This window comes from Cupressus sempervirens, chromosome 11 (assembly GCF_028749045.1).
Source record: "Cupressus sempervirens isolate cs-2001-9-10 chromosome 11, ASM2874904v1, whole genome shotgun sequence".
NCBI classification, from domain to species: Eukaryota; Viridiplantae; Streptophyta; class Pinopsida; order Cupressales; family Cupressaceae; genus Cupressus; species Cupressus sempervirens.
This window is the reverse complement of record NC_143128.1, coordinates 186,189,931-186,210,666: the sequence shown is the minus strand read 5'-3', so window position 1 is coordinate 186,210,666 and position 20,736 is coordinate 186,189,931. Positions and strand designations below refer to the sequence as shown.

Sequence of the window (20,736 nt, the reverse complement as noted above, 5' to 3'; positions counted from 1 at the left end):
GGATAGTTGGAAAAGTAAGTGGCCTCGCATCTAAGGTCAGATTTACAATAATTAAATTAGTTCTAGAAGCTCTACCAATATACTAAATGAACAGCCTCCTTATCACAGGAAGCAGTCCATAAACTAGAAATGAGGATATGCAACTTCTTTTGGTAAGGCACATCAGAAAAGAAGAAATTGGTCTTAATTGGCTGGGACAAACTATGTAAGCCAAAAGAGTTCAGTGGAGTAGGATTCAAGAATCTAAAAAATCAGAATAAAGCCCTCACAGCCAAACTTGTATGGAAATTACACAAGGAATCTGATTGTAAATGGACCAAAGTTCTTAGGAACAAATATCTGAATAATGAATCCCCATAGTATTTTCAGAACAGCTAACCCCCTAAGAAGATCCTGAATACAGAACTTTATGCTAGAAAGTAAGAGGCAAAAAGTAATCTCATCACTTGGGACATACAAGATGGTGGAAAGGCTAAGTTTTGGATGGATTCTCGGGGAGTATATTTGGCCATCAAACATAACTCCAATATGATCAACATCAGAAGGTATTTGCAAGAAAAATGGGGTCATCAAGTTAAGAATTATCTAGAATTTCAAGACATAGACTCCTCATCACGTAGGAAGTGGAAGTCATTTGACAATCTTCCAATACCTAGGCAGGAAAGCGAGGAACTGAGAAGGCTATTAGGAGCTAGAGACATAACCCTAAAAGAAGGGGTCAATAGACTAATTTGGATGGGATTTAAATCAAAGAATTGCAAGAACAAGATGGATATACAACCTTAGACGCCCAAATGGAAAAATCAGACCTACCCATACCTATGTGTTGGGACGATGTCTGTCTTCCTAAAGCAGGAATGATCTTATGGGCTCTTGTCCCAGGAAGAATCCTCACTGTTAATGGTTTAGAAGGATAGGATTTGAAAGCCCTTCTAAATCTGTAATTTGTGAAGCTAACGAGGAATCAGTTGATTGCATACAATTAGGATGCTCCATCTCCTCATCATGTTGGTTGTTATTGATGAATAAACTAGAAAGTAGGTTGGCCTGGATTAGGATATAGATATATATACAAATGCCTATGGAAAGTAGTTGCCTTCATTCTCGAACGAAAGAAACTATCACATTTTCAAGACAAAAAAATCGAGCTAGAGAATTTATTGAATAAAATTGAAGCACCCATCATAAAGAACATAAACAAGAGACTGAAGAATGGGAACTTAGACCATTAGACGGAGCTAAGTTCACTATGTAGGATAGCAAAATGAGAAAGAAGTGGTTGGATTGAGCATTCCCTTGAATTTCTATGAAAGGAGAGCACAATGTCAATGGTCCAAACAAGAACAGGGCCGGTATAAACTCAATTTCGATAGAGCATCAAGGGGTAACCCAGGGGTAGCAAGGATTGGCGGTGTCATTCATAATTTGGATGGGGAATTATGGTTGAATTAGCTGAACCACACCCCGGGATACTAACAATATGGCAGAATTACATGCCCTTGTGGAAGGTATACTGTTGTGTCATAAACTTATAATTGCTTTGAAAACTGACAATATACAAAATTGGAAATTGTATTCAAAATTGGGAAGGTCGTTGATCTATGAAATTTCTTTGTAGAAGTAACCATTAACCACAAATATCAAGAAGGTAACAAAGAAGCAAATGAATTGGCGAATTCAGGTGCTGATGGAACACAACTAGAAACTATTTATTTACCCTCATGATTTGATTTAGGCCCCTTATTTAGTTCATAATTAGGAAACTTAAAAGTATTTTTCACTTGCAACTTTATATAGACTACCTCTAGATTATGTACTTTAGTTAGTATTATCATACAACCTAAGTCCCATACTTATCTCTAGGTGAATATATTGTACTTTGAATAATATTAATATATATATATATATATATATATATATATATACTGAGATACCGATACTTGTGCTTGCACAGTGGATGATGAAGCGAATACATGTGGGTACCTGTGATGGAACCCAATTGTTTGCAAAAATTAGGGGCTTCCATTTGAGAAAATTATTACTTGACAAAGATGTCAATGATGTCAATCAGCATATAATATGAACGAATACAATCAGTGATTTTAGACACTGCAGCTTTAATATACATATGACTTCATTAACACAGAAAATCTGCAGACTATCATTTCTGATCTGGAAGTTGCCATTTGAGGTATCCAGTTGCTGATGGTTCTATCGATGAGTTTGTGTTAATAGCAGAGAGAATGGTTAAATTACATATCAGGAACATCATGTAGCATCAATATATCTGTACAGTAAATATTACATAGCAGTGTATATATACAGCAGCAATAGTTGGAATATCAGAAGCAGCAGACCAAGACATGTTAACTAAAGAAAGTGAGAAAAGTCATCGAAACAATTTTACATGCTTCAAGCACAGAACCTGATGCAATTCTCATTCCATTTTGAAAAGTATTCCTATAAAGACTGATAAAGGATTGATCTCAAAGAGTTTACCAGGAGATGTGTCTAATAGTGCAGAAATTTCATCTTCAGTGGTACCAAAACCTACAGGTGTAGTAAATAAGATGTTAAGTAATGAATCATCTTCAGGATCCTCAGAACTTGTACAAGAATCAGATGCTGAGGATGGAATTATTCCTAGGACATGACAAAACCAATGAGTAGGAGGGGATGAACGTGTTCGACATAAGTAAAAGTGCATTCATGTATCTTAGTTTCCCAGAAATACAATCAAAGAAAACCAAAGGCATGCAGTTTCTCAAGAGACATTGAAGTTGTTTGATACAATACAATGACCCTCTGTGCAACCCGATAAACTCCACTTACTCCACTATTACCCCTGCATGTGCAACTATCACATCTCCAAAACATGGCTTGCGATCCATGGAAAGGGTATTTACAAAATGGTGCTCTGGACTGGGCTTTAAGACTTTTCAAAGATATGCCTCAATGAAAGCTAATCTCTTGGGATGAAATTATTACAGGGTTCGCACAAAATGGTTTTGTTGAAAAGACTTCACAATTTTCTGAGCAAATGCAACTGTCGGACGTTGTACCAGATTCAACAACTCCTATACTGCCATTGTGTGCCAAAATGGATCATTCGGAACAGAGAATAGATACCTATGGAGCTGTTATGGAAAGCGATTTACTGTCTGATGCTGCCGTAGTGACTTCCCTCAAGCACGTGTACACAAAATATTGAAGCATACAAAATGCATGGGAATGCAAATAAAATACTGGAGACAGGAACCAACATGGTCAGGAATTAATGTCTTGTTTCATCCACAAAACAAGAAATGATGAAAGACAAAGTCCAGTGAGAGCGGTGACAGCTGAGTCATTGTATGGAATCGTGCCCAGTCAAAGAAATCTCGCCTAAATGATAAAGCTCCGCGAATGCTCTCCAAATGTGTTCCCAACATAATTTCTCCATGCTCCAGTGCAGAACACACCATGTCATGCCAAGGAAATACTTCGCATTAGAAAAATTATTTTCTCAGACTATAATCTTGGCTGGAGTATCACAATAATACAATTTGTATATCGGAAGCGTCAAAGTTGAGATAATTAACATTGAAAATAAAATAATATTACCAAGGGTTGCAATTAAACTAAGGTTATAATAACATTAAAATTATATACAACTAATTCAAATTTGTAAGGCACGGGGCACATTCATGGAAGGATATTGTTTTTTTAAGGCACCCTTTCTTTCCTATACAAAGGTAGATGCCAAGACAAATAATCAACATTCACATATTCCAAAGAGAAAGCATTTTATATTTTGTGTCGAGGAATAAGGAGCAATATAAATTCAATTATTTTTATTTTAATAAGAAAAATAAAATGTTCTTGGTTTATTTCTAAATGGCATGGAGATTTAAACTACATATGATTCGTCCTTTGTAATTATTTTTTGAATTTTGTGCACAATTTAAATATCAGATAAGTGGACACGGTCATTTAGCATCTTGAACTCAATCATCATAGATATTGTGAAATATCAAATTCTTTCCATATCTGTGTCCAGTTTGTCTCCCTACTAAAGGAGTTAAAATTCAATCTAGACTAATTTAAGATTGCATAATATTTGGTCTGTCGCATCTTGATTATTAAATTGTTGACAATTCAAGTGCATAGAACTTTATAAAGTTGTACGTGAAAATTCATTGAAGTTGACTCTATTGCCTGGATAAGCAGAGCGCTGGTCTTTTTATTGAAGTCAAAAAATCTATATTTTCCTTCTTACAAACATCAAATCCATTATTTACAAATATTATACAATTCATTCAATTCAAACATTTAGCATTCAGTTTTATTTTAATTGAGTTCAAGGACCTTGCCGGCTAGAGAACTCCAAAGCCTAAATTTGCTTTCAAAAAGCTCTGAACCAAGTAATCAGGTTCGAGGAGAAGGCCTACCCGCCTAGGTGTAGCCGAGCCTGAAGTGCAAGGGAATCAAGTTGATTCTCGTTTGTTGGCCAAAACTGATTGCGGAATCCTATCGGAGAAGTGGCCAGCTCTTGGATTTCCAATCTGCGATTTTGGGAACAAACAACCTGGAGGCAGATGGGTGCCACTCAGATGTGTTGTTGTCTCTGTTGCAGCTCACGTTTGCCTTCTTTGTTTCTTGGTCAGGGCCAGCCCAAGCTCCCGTCTGTCATCTCCTAATTTCTTGACTTTCCTTAATTTATTGTGATGTGTATCTGTTATTAGCGAATAGGAATTCGTGACTTTCCTTCGCAGTCCTATTCTCCAATTGATAATTAATGATTTTACTAGGAATTCTCTTTTACTCTTCTAAAGTAACAATAGCCCAATTGATTGGTCCCCATGGAACCAATGTTTCTGAGTGTAGCAATCAAAGTTTGTGCAACTATTTTTGAATCTGCTCCTTATCCCTAGGCTGTGATTCCCAAATTGTCGGTCTAAATTTAATTTCCTGCTCTTTCCTTACTATATCATCAAATTGTCAATGCTCTTTCCTTACTATATCGACTCTTGTTATTAAATTTAACAATTTTTATTGTTCTATTTTATTTTATATTTTTTATAGTAATATTTAAAGCTTATTATATAATCTAATTCATAGTATAAATAATGATACAGCATAATGTATTAATATATAATAACCTTTAAATTATTAATTTATTTTATATATATATAAAAATTGTCTATATATTATTAATTTAATTTTGCAATATTAATAATAAATAGTATAATGTGTATGCATCCACACACATTCGCATACCCCCAAAAAGAAATCCCGCATCTGCATCCAAATCGGTAACTTGGTGTGTGTGTGTGTGTGTGTGGGGGAGGGGGGGGGGGGTGTAAGTCTGTACAGGATAGACTTTTTGACTTCAGATTAACTTAATATTTATAATCATACACTTATATATTCTTCCACATTATACATACTTAGTAGCTACTGGTTACAATTTGATCATATGCCCTTAAGGGTTGCAAGTTACATTATTCATCCCATAATATTCTTTTGCCTTGGAATTTTTATTATATGCTCTAAAGAGTTGCAAGTTAAATTGTCTAATAATTATATAACGTAATCATTCCTTGTTAAGATCCTCCATGGATGGCCCTAGATGTATCTAGAACAATTTGGCTCCATTGGGAAATTCCTTCGTTAAATAATTGCACATTAGCGGGAGCTCACGAGATCATTATTTGAAGATCTAATCACCTATATATGAATAATGTTATTGAAAAGATTGTATTAGGTAATCTTATAGTAAACAATGGAGACAAAAGTAGGCACCTTTAACATTTATGAGAATAGACAGGTTGTGCTTAGAGGATGCATCAAACTAGAGCGATGGAACCCTATTCTCAAACCTTTGAATGACATGTTGACATGAGCCATGAGACTTAATGGTGATATAGTAGGGACTTTTCTCTCTTAAATGGCATTCGCAAGAATTCACAAACAGGATATTATTTCTCTAAAAGCTTATTTTCATTAATGAAATACTAGAAGGCTTGGAAAATGTTCTATAAAGTATTAATGAGAGTTGAAATTACCTATCAAAGGACACTATGAGAGCTGACCTAAATCACATGGAAGCCCTAGAAAATGTGGCTAGAAGACTAATACTGATATTTAAAGATAGAGGAATCTTCAAGGACAATTGAGAGGAAATAGAGAGGAATATCCATTAATTGCTAAAGTAGTTGAGAGTTGTTCCCACTACAAACACGCTTTTGGTTATAGAATATATGAGAGCAAACAGTTATGAGGTGCCCCGTCCTCCATCAATATTGATTTGGATAAAATTCAGATTATACCCCCTGTTATAATCAAGAACATGTGCGTATAGGGCAAGGCCAATAATGACACAAAAGGGAAGGCCAAGGTGTACAAAGTAGTCAGCGGGCAATGAAGGAGACCCAAATGACAGCTCAATCATCTCAAGAAAGTCTAAGAAATGAGTGGTACTAACATATGGTTCTTACTGTATACATAGCTCATTAGTTTATAAAATTACTATTAGGTTAGCTTGAGCATAGAAGGATAGTGCTGCGGTTTTTTGTTCTAGCTAGGTTAGCTAAGTTTTCACTCATTAGGTTTACAAGTTAAAAATCAACCCAACAAGGCAAAACATTATCTTTGAATATATTAGGCAAGGTTGCATGGGTACTCGTACCCACACCCCTGGTACTCGTACCCACGTACCCAAGTACCGGATACACGTATCCTAAGTACCGCGTACTCGGTGGAGAGCATCACAGCTAAGGACCTTGATTAAGATTTCTGTTTTTTTTTTTCAATTTTTTGTTTGCATATCAGCTTGTTGTTTATCAATCTTAATGCAATACCTAATCAGTTTGAAACTTTGATACAATATTGATTAACAATAAACTTTATCACTGTTCAAGTCAGAAGTTTATCATTTGCAATATGTCATTGTCATATGATTTATGATCTTCTTGTTCATGTTTAAAGTCTGCCTTCTATGTTATGCATCTAATCATTTATCATTTATTATCATTACAAACATATAGCAGATCTGAAACTGAAAACAATACATTACATTTGCAAACTTTATCACAGTTCTTGTTTTGAAAAACCATTGTCATGACTCCTAATTTCAGATTTTCTATAAATATAAAAGTATAAATAAAAATAAAGTTTGACAAACCCAAGTACCTCCATCCCCTATTATGAAAAATAGTTGTACCCGGCACCCTAAGTACCCCAAGAACCCCCGTCCCCATGCAATCTTAATATTAGGCTATATGGAACTTCACTGCTACAGTATGATATTATGGTCACCTTTGGTTAAATGATGGTTATGAACTCTATGGATTTTAGTTTATGCTACGAATGAATATAGTGAATTATAAATATATCAGATAATTAATTTCTCTTTGCTACACTTTGAGGGTGTATTCGATCCCTTTTTATTTCAATGAGATAGAATATATAATTAATTAGAAAATATTTACTATTGAGACAGATTAAGTGGTCAGTTCGTTAAACAACTGTCCTGAGGTATAACGTATAATTTATCTATGTTTAAATGCTCAGTTACCAGATTCTGCTATTTAGGCCCGGCTCTTGGTACTGGTACAGTTTTGGTACTGGTTCCTTTAGGGTACTTCATGGGTTCTTTGTGGGTCCTTCTGTGAAGGACACACATCGAACATGGGCACATAGGAAGTACCCCAGGGCAACTGGTCAGTCTATGTATGTATTTCTGATTTTTTATCAACATGCTCTTTGTTTAAGCATTAGATAGTGTCTTGCAACAGCTTGGTAATATTATTCAAGTCAAAATTGGACTATGTAATGCACTTAGTTTATGACAGAAGTTAAACAGCAGTCTACTTTAATTTATTTGAAGATCAGAGACTGATTTTTTTTATTTGCAGATCTGAGTACATTACTGTTGATAGATTTGTAAAAGCCAGGCCATAGCTATGTTTGTTAATCATTATCGGGTTGATGCCAATTTGTAATTCATGTAATTTGAAACAATATCAGTAATGCAATTAATTTATTTATAATTTTATTGGCCATTATGGATTTATGAGTGTCACTCTTCTTTTTATATTTTTCAAGTCAAATTTTTAACATACATACATACATATACGAACCGAACTGAAACCTGCAAGGGGACAAAAATTGCCGTACCCACGAATCAGAAACCCGTTTCTGTACCAGAACCAGAAACCGAATCGGCAACTTAGTTTAAATGCTGAACTGCCATCACGAATAAGGTGAGAAAATGCTTATGGCTCCTCCATCTATGTTGAAGCTAGGCCTCCTGATTATGGTTATTCAATTTATAGACATATATACAGTCATTATAGGATCTGGAGATGTATTTTAATATATATGTATGGATATACATTACATATACATCAAAATACAGACCTTATAAACATACATACACACACACACATGTCCCTTTCAGCTCATGGCTTTGTATATCACTGCTATCTTCTTATCTATTTGCATTTTTTATATTCTTAAGTTCTCTATTGGAAATTACATCTTATAATCAGTTAAGCATCATTACGGAAGATGTGGTTCACTAAGGAGAATAGGGCTGATCTGTGATTTCTTAAGAAAGATCTTTGTTTCTTTAATTGCTAACAGATGAAATGGCCCCTTCAGGCTATAATGCTCTTACATATTTTTGAGTTTTGACATGAGCTTATTATCAAATTTCCAATTTGAGGTTTTTGCCTATTGCATTGTAAGGAAAAAAAAAGGGTTATGATAGCTTTAACAGGATAACATGATTAGATAGCAATAGTAGTCCTATTGATTAATTCACAGAAACAGTGGCTATTGTTTCCTTCAGATCCTCTTTTTGTGTGATTTACAAGTTAAGATATGTATGAGCTGCTATCATCTACTTCATAGTAATATATCTGTTGTTTTACTCCTGTTTTTAATGGTTTTTATTATTAAATCAGTTTGAGTAGCTAAATGGCAGTCATTAGAAACAGGTAACGTACTGGAATAGCTACAGTTTGGATATGTTATTGTAGCATAGATAGCTACACAGAGCAGGAATTGGAATTATGTTTGATATAACTAATGCGCCCTTGCAGCTTAATGGCTCATTAATGATTATTGGCATGCAATGACAAAATAGGATGACAGGTTATTATTGTATGACTTGTTTATTGATATCTAACTATTCACAAACAATTTTATGATAAGATTCCTTGATGACCTGGAAGTTTGATAACTGACTGAGTTTTACTTTTCATTGAAATAACTTTCAAACCAGCATTTATCAAGAAGTTAATAAGAGTATAATTTGCTATGCATAATATTGACGAGGCTGATCTATTTGAAATCAGAATTATGAGCTAATTAAGTAACCAGTTGCTGCTATTGGTAGTGCATTCCTGTTATGTCTATGATAGGACAAAACTGATTGGAAGTCAGAATATAAGGAAAGAAGGAAGCAGGCCAGAAAAGTGAATAGCAGCAGCAGCCAAGCTTGGAATTGTAGACAAAGGTTTTGCATATTTCAGAAAGTACATCACTTTCTATAGAAGGAATAATTATTCTCTTATTAGCCTAGTGGTTATCCCCCTTATTTATATCAATTGGGGCAATTGTATAAAGACAATCATGTATAAATCTTTGTTACTATTTCCTCTCAGTGCTCCAAGTTAGTCTGTTTGTAAATAGGTTAAAACATTTAATAAAAATATATGACAATATAATAATAATAACTATATTACCAATATTATTAAATTACCCCAAAAATTATTATATCAATATAGTAAATTATATTATCACAATGAATATAATTCTTAATTTATCAATATACTAATTATTAATCATCATTAAGATAATAATTATATTATCAATCTATTTTTTATATTATTAATAATTATATTCACAAAACCTTTAGTTATCTATGTTGGCCTGAAGGAACCGTACCTAAAAAGTAAAATAAGCACAAGGCGTCAAATATAGAAGCTTGAAGTTGCATAGCTAACTCCCTCTTTCTTCAATATTGTAAAGTAGTTCTCATTTCATTTCTTTCATGATGGAAGTTAATTATATTTTAAAACTACCATATCTTTTGTGGTGGAAAGATTGTAAGCATTCTAAAGTTTCAATTTGCCCTTTTCATTGCTACATGTGGACTTCTCTTCATCAAACAATTCTCCTATCATGTCCCCTTTTCAAGAATATATAGACAACTCATTTTGGTATTAGAGAAGGAGAATCTTAAAACTCAAAACTTGTTATGCAACATGTGAAAATTCAAATTTAGGCCTCGGTGAAAATTTAGGATTGTTAACTAGTTTTATCACTCAGGTGTGCAACATATTAAACTAATAGAAAATTTCATTATGGATCATCCATTGTTATGCCATTTTATCTTTTGGAGCACTTTGTGTTCATGATTTCTCCTATTGCCAAAAATCCGTAGGAAATTCTGATTAGTGGACGAAAACCCATTAGTTATTGGAATCAAAGGACAATAAAAAACCTTGGTTCTGGGATTATTCTCACTCAAGCATTACATTGGATCTTCAAGAATTTGCAAGAAAGTTTAGTTGTTCAATTGTACATCGTTTGCTGCAGATTTATAATTGTTGTAGAAATGAAGATTATTTCAATATAAAGTTTGGATGATTTTCTGAGTCAATCATGCAAGTAGTCTATGTTATTATATTTGTTATCTGATGCAATTTGGTAAGGTTCACCAATTGTGTTTCCAAGTTTGTTATCATCCTTAAATCCAAAATAGGCTATTACAGGGGTTTTATACTAGCCTATGGATACGTGGGGATGTAAGTCGATACCAAAACATAAGAGTGAAATTAGGTACTTGGGAAGGGAAATGAGAAAAGAAGAAGCAATGGGTGATAGAAATGAGGAAGCCAACTTCTGTGAAGTCATTAGGATTGAATCCAAATAGTTGTCTAGAGAATTCCAATCCACTTTGAGGAAGTCTATGGTAGAGATTATTAGAACTCTGAAAGGAATGAATTAACAATGGAGTGATGGGAGATCAACTCCAAATGGTGCAAAAAGTAAGTAAATCAGAAAATGATGAGACATCAATTAACAAAGCCCCAAGGACGTTCAAAGCCAGATTTATGGAAAGAGAGAAACAAAACCCATTGGAAGAACAGCCTATACACCGACAAGAGGATAAAATTGGTAAGCCATCAGATTGGAATATAGTGCCCTGAATATATGTGTCCTTAGATGACACTGAGAGCTTTGATGCCTCATAAACAATTAAGAACACTCCTACGGTACCTATTGATTCTTCCAAGATCAGAGTTGCTTTATTGAGAGCTTCCAGTGATTCTTTGAAGCAAAACCATTTATATCACTGGAACCAACTTCTATAAAATATCTCTTGTTTGTTTGTAGAGTCCCACATTTTGGATATGGATGACACTCTTGAGGATATTTATATTCTCTTTGATGTTAGCTGACATATAGTTGCATCATCTTCTTCAGATTTTATGAGGACATCTTCAGACCCCCTTGTCCCTTCGCTACATCATTATATGTCATAGTGTGGCATTAGGGTGGAAAAAATTGAGCAACATTTGAAGGGATCCTGATTGAGCTTTCTATCCTCATATTCCTTTAAGGAATGTGAAGATATCTTGCGTAAGTCTATGGTTCTATTTCTTCTTGTGGAAAGCAATTTTGTTTCATACATTACGTCATGTTCAGCATTCATTGTTGGGCATCTACATCACTGTGTGAGATTCTTCGCTGAGGGGGCCGCATGGTTTTTCTTCTTCTAATCTCTTACAGGAAGAATTTTTCCCTCATGGAGGTTTGTACTTCTCATCTTTTAGAAAGTATCTCCTTACTCTCATTTGGGGGGCTTTCCCCCACAAGGTTTTCTCCTTCTCCTTATATGATGCATTATACCTGGCTACCCTATCGAGCTTTGTTTCCAAGACTCACTCTTTCCTTACCTAAGTTTTCCTTAAGAGGGGATGTTGGTCTAATAATCTTGTTTAGGTGGCATGTTGATTAGAGGGGTAGTTATCTCTCAAAGGTTGTTAAGATATTTGAAAAAAACTTTCCACCCAAAACTGGGAATTTGCCTTGCTCATTTTCTTGTACATTAACCTCAATTCCTAATGCAAATACATCAATATCAATTTGATCTACACTCTTGAGAATTTGAATAATACTGGTTTTTCTTCCAAGGTTTCCTAGCTTGATTTTCACATGATTAAATACGTATGGAAAGGTCACTTAACACTAAAAATATCAAGATTATCAACAATCCATGTCAATGATTGATAAGTCATATTGAATTTATGGTAAAATTAGAAAGGTAAGTGGTCATTTTTCATAAATATAGCATAGAATACTCAATGGCTTGTCCCTCCTTGAAGACTATGTGGAACATATAAACGAAATGGTTTCTCAGAATAAAAAAGAGTCAATCAAGTTTCAACGCTTGCTAAGAACAGAAGAGTAATCTATATGATGATCAACAAGGCATCTCTTCATTCATATTTTTTATGCCACAATCATGCCATCAAGAAAAATGATGTAATTGAGGTTCAAACTGAATTTCAAAGGCTAGTAAGATAAAAGCTCAAAGGATCATAGGAATTCTTATTTGCATTTCTAGGTATATAAATGTGTTAGAAGAGAACTTTTCCATCAGAAAGGTAATGATTGAGAGTGAACAGTTGATGGGAATTCAATTTACAAGTGAATACAAGATTTCAAGAGTCTCAAAAGAATAAGAACATCCTGACGTAGACGACGACCATGATGATTGGTGGAGATGCCTAAAATACTGAGCCATGACGCTGAGGATACATTTGGATTCCCTTTCCATAATGGTTTGATCAAAATCATTTTCTATCTAATCCTGCTATTCACCAATACAAATCATCAGAAAACGTAATAACTCTTTCACAATTGTTGATTATAAGGGAATGGTCTTCCATCACAAGATTCAGAATCAAGATAGTTTTTGTAATGGCTAAAATTTTGAAGCTTTCAATTTTACTTTATACATTGATTGTAATCAATGTATGTTGACCATAGCTGAAGAAATACCTCAAAGACCATGATTTATTACAATTAATTGCTACTTTTCCCTGATGCCAGTGTTTTGTTGGAAAACATGTATTTCCTTATATTTCATCTAAGTCACCGATGTTGGTTCTGATGCTGATGCGAGTGTGGGGTGCTAATGCGCAGATGTGCAAATAATTTTTTTTTGGTGGGGGGGAATTTTGGCTGCGTTTGGGTGCATCCATATATATATATGCAAAGAAATGCAAGAAATATACAAAAATAAACCATTCCATAGCATAATACTTCACCATTGATAGTTCAAATTGAAATAAGAAGAGAGCCAAATTGCAAACAAAATAAGAAGAATGAGCAATGAATGGCCTCTTTTAGGGCCCTTTAGGATTTAGGAGCAAAAATAGAACTGAAAAGATCAATTAACACATGCTTTTTAAAGTCACTTAAGTGACTGGGCGTTGAAAAAGTCACAGGTGCTCTCCAGATGCCGTCAGGTGCTGTCTCGGTGCTCTTGGAAGCATCCCGAGCACATCCATTGTCGCTGGGCATGCTTCCTAGACGCACTGGTGCAGCGTCCAAAAGCACCAGCGCATCCTAACACACCAGCATCAGCAGCTGGTGTTTGTGGGAGAGAATCGGTATCTAAGTATTTCATCAATCAAAATAAAGTTTGGCTGTTTAGCCAAAAAAAAACTTGTAATATCCTCCCCTATTTTTTTCCCAAATAAAGAAACTTGCAAGCTACTTTATGATATCAATTGATTTGCTTAATAACTCAACATAGCATTTTTGTCAAACACTTGGCACACATATTACAATATATAGGAAAATCTAAAACTTCTTACTTGCTAATTAAATATTAATTTTTTTCCATGTAATGTGCTCATACAATTGTTTAACAGGCTGCAACAACTATCAGTCTCGTATTCAACAACTACAATGCAAAGTATAAAAATTTGACAGAAGAAACCTGGAATTAGTTGCTGTATTATTTTTGCAGATGTAGTTGGCAGCCTTCCAAACCCTCAAATCAGCAAGAATAAACAATAAACTTGTTGCAAATACTGTTCACGCACTATAGCAAATTCACTATTCATCCGCACTGTAGCAAAACACTATTCACGCACACTGTAGCAAAACACTATTCACACGCACTGTAGCAAAACACTATTCATCTGCATTGTAGCAAAAACACTATTCACACGCACTATAGCAAAACACTATATGAAACCCAATGTGTTTGGAAACACCGTTAATCCTCCTAACTGTGTCTTTCAACAGCGAAGAGAATGCTAGCAAAGAGGGATTCCGTCCTCCAAGCCCGATTATCAAATATCCAGTAACATAACATTAATCTTCATCCAAGCATGCTTAAAAGAAGCTCTTCCATTTCTTTTATAGTGTTCTCATAAGAGCTCCATCCTTCGTTTTATCAATGTGGGATAAAACATAACTCCCTTATGTAACTTATGTCTCCAATGTGTTATAAAATAAAGGGGACTCTTTTAATTTAAATATTTCCCACAAACTATAGTCTATACATTAATAAAGTTAAATATTTAAATTTAACTTTATAAAATAGCTTTATCAATGCATAACAAATCTTATCAATGATAAACAAGTCTTCTTGTCGTTTTTAAACAATTACCATCGACATACCGTTGCCACTGGATGTCTGCCCATGTCCAAAATGACTTACTATAAATAGTAAGTATGCCCAAAGTTGCCTCAAAACCCCTCAGAAAGACCTGCAACTAAAACTATCTAGGCCAAATGGCCTCTAAGCCCCTTTAATGTCCTGGTTAGCCTACGAGACCGTGGGGAAATAGGCTAACGACAACATCATGCTATGAATGCTAAAAAGGGGACATTAAAAAACTATCACAATTAATTTTGCAATTATATGAAAAGAATTGGTCATATTGTGTGTTTCTAATTCTCATTTCTACACTAATTTTCCCTGACCTTAACCCATTTTTATCCAATTAATTGGCAAAATCAGAAGATTTATCTTTTAGTTTGTCGAGTCATTCAAGAGAATGATTTTTGCTATTAAGGTATGTTGAATGTTCAAGTACCATCACCTATATATTATTTCTCCATCTTTCCTACTCGAAATAAAGGTCTAGGCATTTTACTTATGAAATACAATTAATGATTTTAGAAGAGACTACCACGTATGCCTCTTATTTCACTTCCATGGCAATTGAGAAACCTTTGTTGTACTACCATCATTAAAAGTATCTAGAAAGAATGATTACTTGTTACAATTAAGTGTACAATTTTTCACATCTCAAACCAGAGAGAATGAGAGAGATGATATCAATCCATATAGGTGAACGTGAAAGATTTCCAATAGCTCATTGTGAGCACTCAAATGAATCCCAATAACCAAAAACATAGAAAATACTGTTAATACTATGAAGCAATAAAACCAAAAGCAGAAATATAGAAGAGGTGAACCAAAAATAAATACCTAAACAGGAGAGCATGTAAAACATATACAGCCAAACAATATTATCCCTAAAGTATCATATTTTTACATACGAACTACACCATGCAGGAATACATCTTTTGGCTATGTAGGCCACAAAGGAAAGTGTAAGAAATAATCTTTTCATATTATATAGACTTTATGAAGAAAGCAATTATCCTTCTATGCAGACAAACCTGTAATGGTTATTCAAAACAGAAAGAAAACATATAAAAATAAACAATCTGGACTTCAGACCGAAAAGATAGACATGCATTGTGCACAGACATTTATTATCAGAATGGCATTGTATCGTTAAGACCCAAAATGTTATTACAGATTGCACAAAATATGAAATGAGAAAGGGCAACACAAGACTTAGACGACAGACAATATCCAACAGATATGAATTAATAACTATAGCAACTTTACCAGTTGAACGTAAGACAGTGATCCTTCCTGAAATGCCATCAACATCATGAGAAGAAACATCCTCATCTGTCTCTTCAGTAAACCCTTGCACATAAATTTTAGCTGTACCATTAGTCTGACTTCTGCGGCATGGTTTTTTTGAAGAACGACATCCTGGTAACTTAGAAACTTCCTTCCCATTGCCAATAGAGCTATCAGAATCCGCCAAGAAAAAAGAATTCACTTCACCTGAAATTTTAGGATGTGAGTTCTGGATTGACTGATAACGCTCGCTACTATTTTCCAATGAATCCATCTCAACATCCTCTGTTAGAGAAATATAGTCATGCCCTTTAAGATGTAATCTTTTTGAAATAGCGTCAAACCACTTCTGATACAAAATCAATCCATAAACCATGTTTCCTGCTGGGTCATCCCGAAATTGCACTTCTTTCAGAAACCTAAGCAAAACATGAACAAATTATAATTAATATTGCTTACATAGAGCAGATTATCCGATGCATTAAAAATCTTTAACAATAAAACATACATCATAATAACATTAAAATTGTTAAAGGAGCATCTGTAAATAGTTCAAATAAGTTGAGAAAGAGTGAAACCCTAGGTTGCTGGTACAGGTATGGGCATGAGTACAAGTACAAGAACTGGGAGCATGAGTACAAGCAAAAAAGATTTTGCCCTTGGGTAGGTGGTTTTGGTATGTGTGTGTATAAATGCATACATACATACATCTATGTGTGTGTGTGTGTCTATATATATATATATATATTCATTACACACACATACATATGTATATATATACACATACATATGTGTGTATATATACATATATGTGTGTGTGTGTGTGTGTGTGTGTGTATACAAAATTTAGAGAAATATACAGAATTGTCAAACTAAATAAATTTGTTTGTATGATACTTTATCATTTATGAATGACAAATGCCAAAATGTTACTAATACAGATAAATATAAATGCAGTGTTACCCAAAAATGCATTTACACCTCTAATAGCCACATTTCAGAAATGAAAACAGTTTCAGGGACAGGGGGGTGATTGGAAACATTTCCAAGTCGTCCTCGATCAGTCAAATTTTCTGGAAATCATTTTCAAATGCGGGAAATTTTGTTTATCATTTCCTATCTGCATTGACCATCCCAGAGATGAAAAGGCATAAAAATGAAAATTTAAAAGTATTTGCAATTTTTTTGATATCATACGCAGGCGTCACAACCTCATGCAACCTTAAAAACTATCAAAATATGTCACAATAGTAAAAAATAATGTGTTTCAAATTTTTAACTTCAAATTTGCTTTTGACTTTATTAGATTATTGTAATGTTTCTTTAATGGTCATCTTAGCCAGACCTTAGTTTATTAGTTAGTTTCTATCTCCGTCATTAGTTTGCAAATGTTTCTTTTAGAAACATCGTCTTTGTAAATCTATATAAGGAGCATTCATCTCTTTTGTTTAATACAACACGATTTACCATAACACGTTATAGAGCGGGTCGATGGGATTTCATAAAAATTGGTGAATTTTTAATCAAAAAATTGAGCCTCTTCTGAGATAGAATTTTTTTTCCAAACATTTGTTTTCGATCTTTTTAAAATAAAAATCATTGGAGGTATTTTATGAATTTGTGGTTCATCTTTGAAGATTTTTGCTGATAACTGCAAACCTGGTCAACAATTTTGATCACATAATTTCCTAGTTTGAGCAAAAGTCTCTAATTTTTTAGGGTAGCATGTACTTGCATGTTTGTTGCATATACTTGCATGTTGCTTGCATATACTTGCATGTTGTTTGCACATGCTTTTTGTGAGTTGCATATTGTTCGCATAGGTTATTTATCACATGAAGTCTTATGTTTCTTTGACTAAAGGTTTTTTAATTACATATAGAAAATTAAATGCTTGTTATGAACTGATGTTTTAGTAGAACATATGAAATTAAAATACTTGAATAGAGCAAAATTGCAACATGACATAGAACCATTGAACATACAACATAGTAACATATTACATACCCAATAGTAACATTCGAAAATCAAGATTCAAATAGAAATTCAACTACCCATCCCAACAACAACATTGCTACGAAATGGGAGAGTTGGGGATACTTGGGTACACAAGTACTTGGTGCGGACACATCTCGGGGATGGGTACTTTGAGGTTTGGGATGGGGTGCGAGCCCCATGTTACACTCATTTTTCCTCAAGATCTCAATCCTATTATGGAGCATAACTCTTCTCACTCTTCCCATGATGAAGATGAAGCCTTAAGAGTTCATCCTTCCCAAGTTGATAAGCTCTCTCATTAATTTTATAAATTCTAAAATTGGCTTGTGCAAGAGAACCAAAATCCTAATATTATTGCCGCTATTGAGGCTATTAGGAAGCTTATTACTCGTGATTATAATAACATCTCTATTTCGGATGGTATATCTCACCTTATTAATAGTCATGCTAAGCCTTTGACAGAATGTGCCCAAGAGTTAGGATACATTCCTCCTTTCACAACCATCGAAGATTCTATTCCTATTCCCACTACTATTCCCAGCATTCCTACATATGCGCCAACTCTCATGACAACTTCTACACAAGTCTCTAGAATGTCGGTCATCCTAACCCTTCTCTTCCCTTGAGTGTTCCTCCTACTCAAGCGGTCAATAATTGTTTTATTCTTTTCCTTACTTGCTTCTAAATCCTCCTTACGTACAAATCTTGGGCGCGGGATATGAGATCTTATTTAATGTTCCTTGGCGAGTCCCTCTTCTACGTGGCCACCAATGGACTGTGGAGGTTCTCCTTCTTTAAACTTTGTTTTTCCTTGTATTATTTACTCAATGCACAAGGTTCTATGTGTTTCCATGGTATGGTCACGTGCTAATACATGTTGTGTGTCTTAACACTCTTCCATAGTCCTCATCGTGTAATTGTCATGTAAGATTGTTTTCTTGCCTGAATCATCCCCTTTTTATTCGATGGAGATGGAATATATATCCCCTGTCCACTTGAACCAAGAGGCACGACCTAGAGTTTCATTTTCCCCTCATTCATCAACTATGTGGGGTATCTCCTTTTTAAAGTTATTAGTAATAATACTTCCTTTAAGCAACACCCTAGATTAGTTTAGGAATTATTTTAAAAACTTGTTTACCTATATAATATGAGGTTATTCTATTTAACTAATTCATTAATAGTTATTTAAGTTATTTTATTTTTATATTTTCTTTATATGGTTTGTCTAGTATAAATAATTATTTGTCTAGTAACAGTTAAGCATTCTATTATATCTTTTACTTTATCAATTAATTAATTTATCAAATGTTTATGACAAATAGGGATGTCAATTATGATTAAAATTCATTATTAATGGGGGTATTAGAGTCCTAGCCTCCCAAAATTGCTGGTCTTCAAGAAATTACGATTTCCATTTAATTTCTTAGAGTTAAACAGATCCTTAGTTCTTATTACATCGCTTTGTTCCATCCCCAAGTAACAAAACAACCAATAGTTGAAGATAAATTGATTGAATGCTATGAGTAGTTCTACTTTGATTGGTTATATAATGACAAACTGCAGCTCGGTCGATAGATCTCATAATGGCTAAGTTGGAGTAATTTATTATCTATAGTGAATTGCCCAATTATTTTTAAGCCAATATAAATAGTTTAAGTGATGGCTTTGAATTTGAAGGGTGAATGGATGATAGATCCTTACAAGATGATTTGTTTCAATACATTATTATTGCAATAGATACTTTGTTTTATGAGATATATTTAATGAATGCCTTGAATAAATGGGATAATCATTTCGAATTAAATGTACTTCCTTTTTATAGCTTATCCAAATCTTTGAGTATATCAAACTTATTTATATATTACTTTCCTTCGAATAGATAGATAATCAATTCATCTCTACTCTACAAGATGGCAAGATCATATCTTCGATACCACTGTAATGTCCCCACTAGTATGGTTAGCTTGGGACAATTATTACCTACAAAATAAATGTAAAAATTACACAATAACAAGACTAACTATATTATTCTACCCTCTATCCTAACCCCAACCTTAAAGACATCTCTAGATCGAATTTCCTAACCCCTAGTTATTCGATCATCTTCTCTAGAGTGCACCCCTTAAAGGTTCACATATGCATATATTGACATCATCAAAATATTATGGCCATTATATAATTCTCATCTAGCCAATCATACAAGGTTACTAATCTCTTGCATTAGCATGATAGTCATTCATACGAGGACCTAACCTCCTGCATTGGCACTATGAGATTCCATTTATTACTCATCTAGCCATTCATACATGGTTGTACTAATCTCTTGTACTGGCACGATAGTCATCCATACAAGGATCTATTCTTCTACACTAGAACTATGAGATTTCATTTATCACTCGTCTAGCCATTTATAACGGGCAATATTAATCTCTCACACTGGCATAATAGCCATTCATACGAGGATCTACTAACCATTCACATTGGCATTATGATGTTTAATTAATCCCATCTTATCCATTTATATAAAGATGATCACAATCTCTACACTGGCACTATGGGTACTCGATCATTTCCGTAAAGAGATATATCGATTTCTTGTACATATTAGTTAGCTCACATCTCTAAATATCATTCTTGAACAACATTAAACTTTCTATATATATCATATATATATACACACATAACCTTTTCATAAAGCAAAACTAACTTGAAATAATAATTTGCAAATCTCTTTGGCATCGATACTCTTTACCCTGTATTATAGCCATATA

At 34.0% G+C, this 20,736-nt stretch overlaps 1 protein-coding gene across 4 annotated transcripts in view; it reads right to left on the bottom strand.

The window, feature by feature from the left end:
- LOC149528817 (TAF RNA polymerase I subunit A) overlaps nucleotides 1–20,736 on the bottom strand; it is a 206,966-nt gene that overhangs the window by 166,617 nt on the left and 19,613 nt on the right. For all 4 annotated transcript variants that reach the window (XM_089809936.1, XM_089809934.1, XM_089809935.1 and 1 more), the window contains exon 4: nucleotides 15,944–16,383. In XM_089809936.1, coding sequence (XP_089666062.1) covers nucleotides 15,944–16,383 — 440 coding nt within the window. The remainder of the gene's footprint in view (nucleotides 1–15,943; nucleotides 16,384–20,736) is intronic.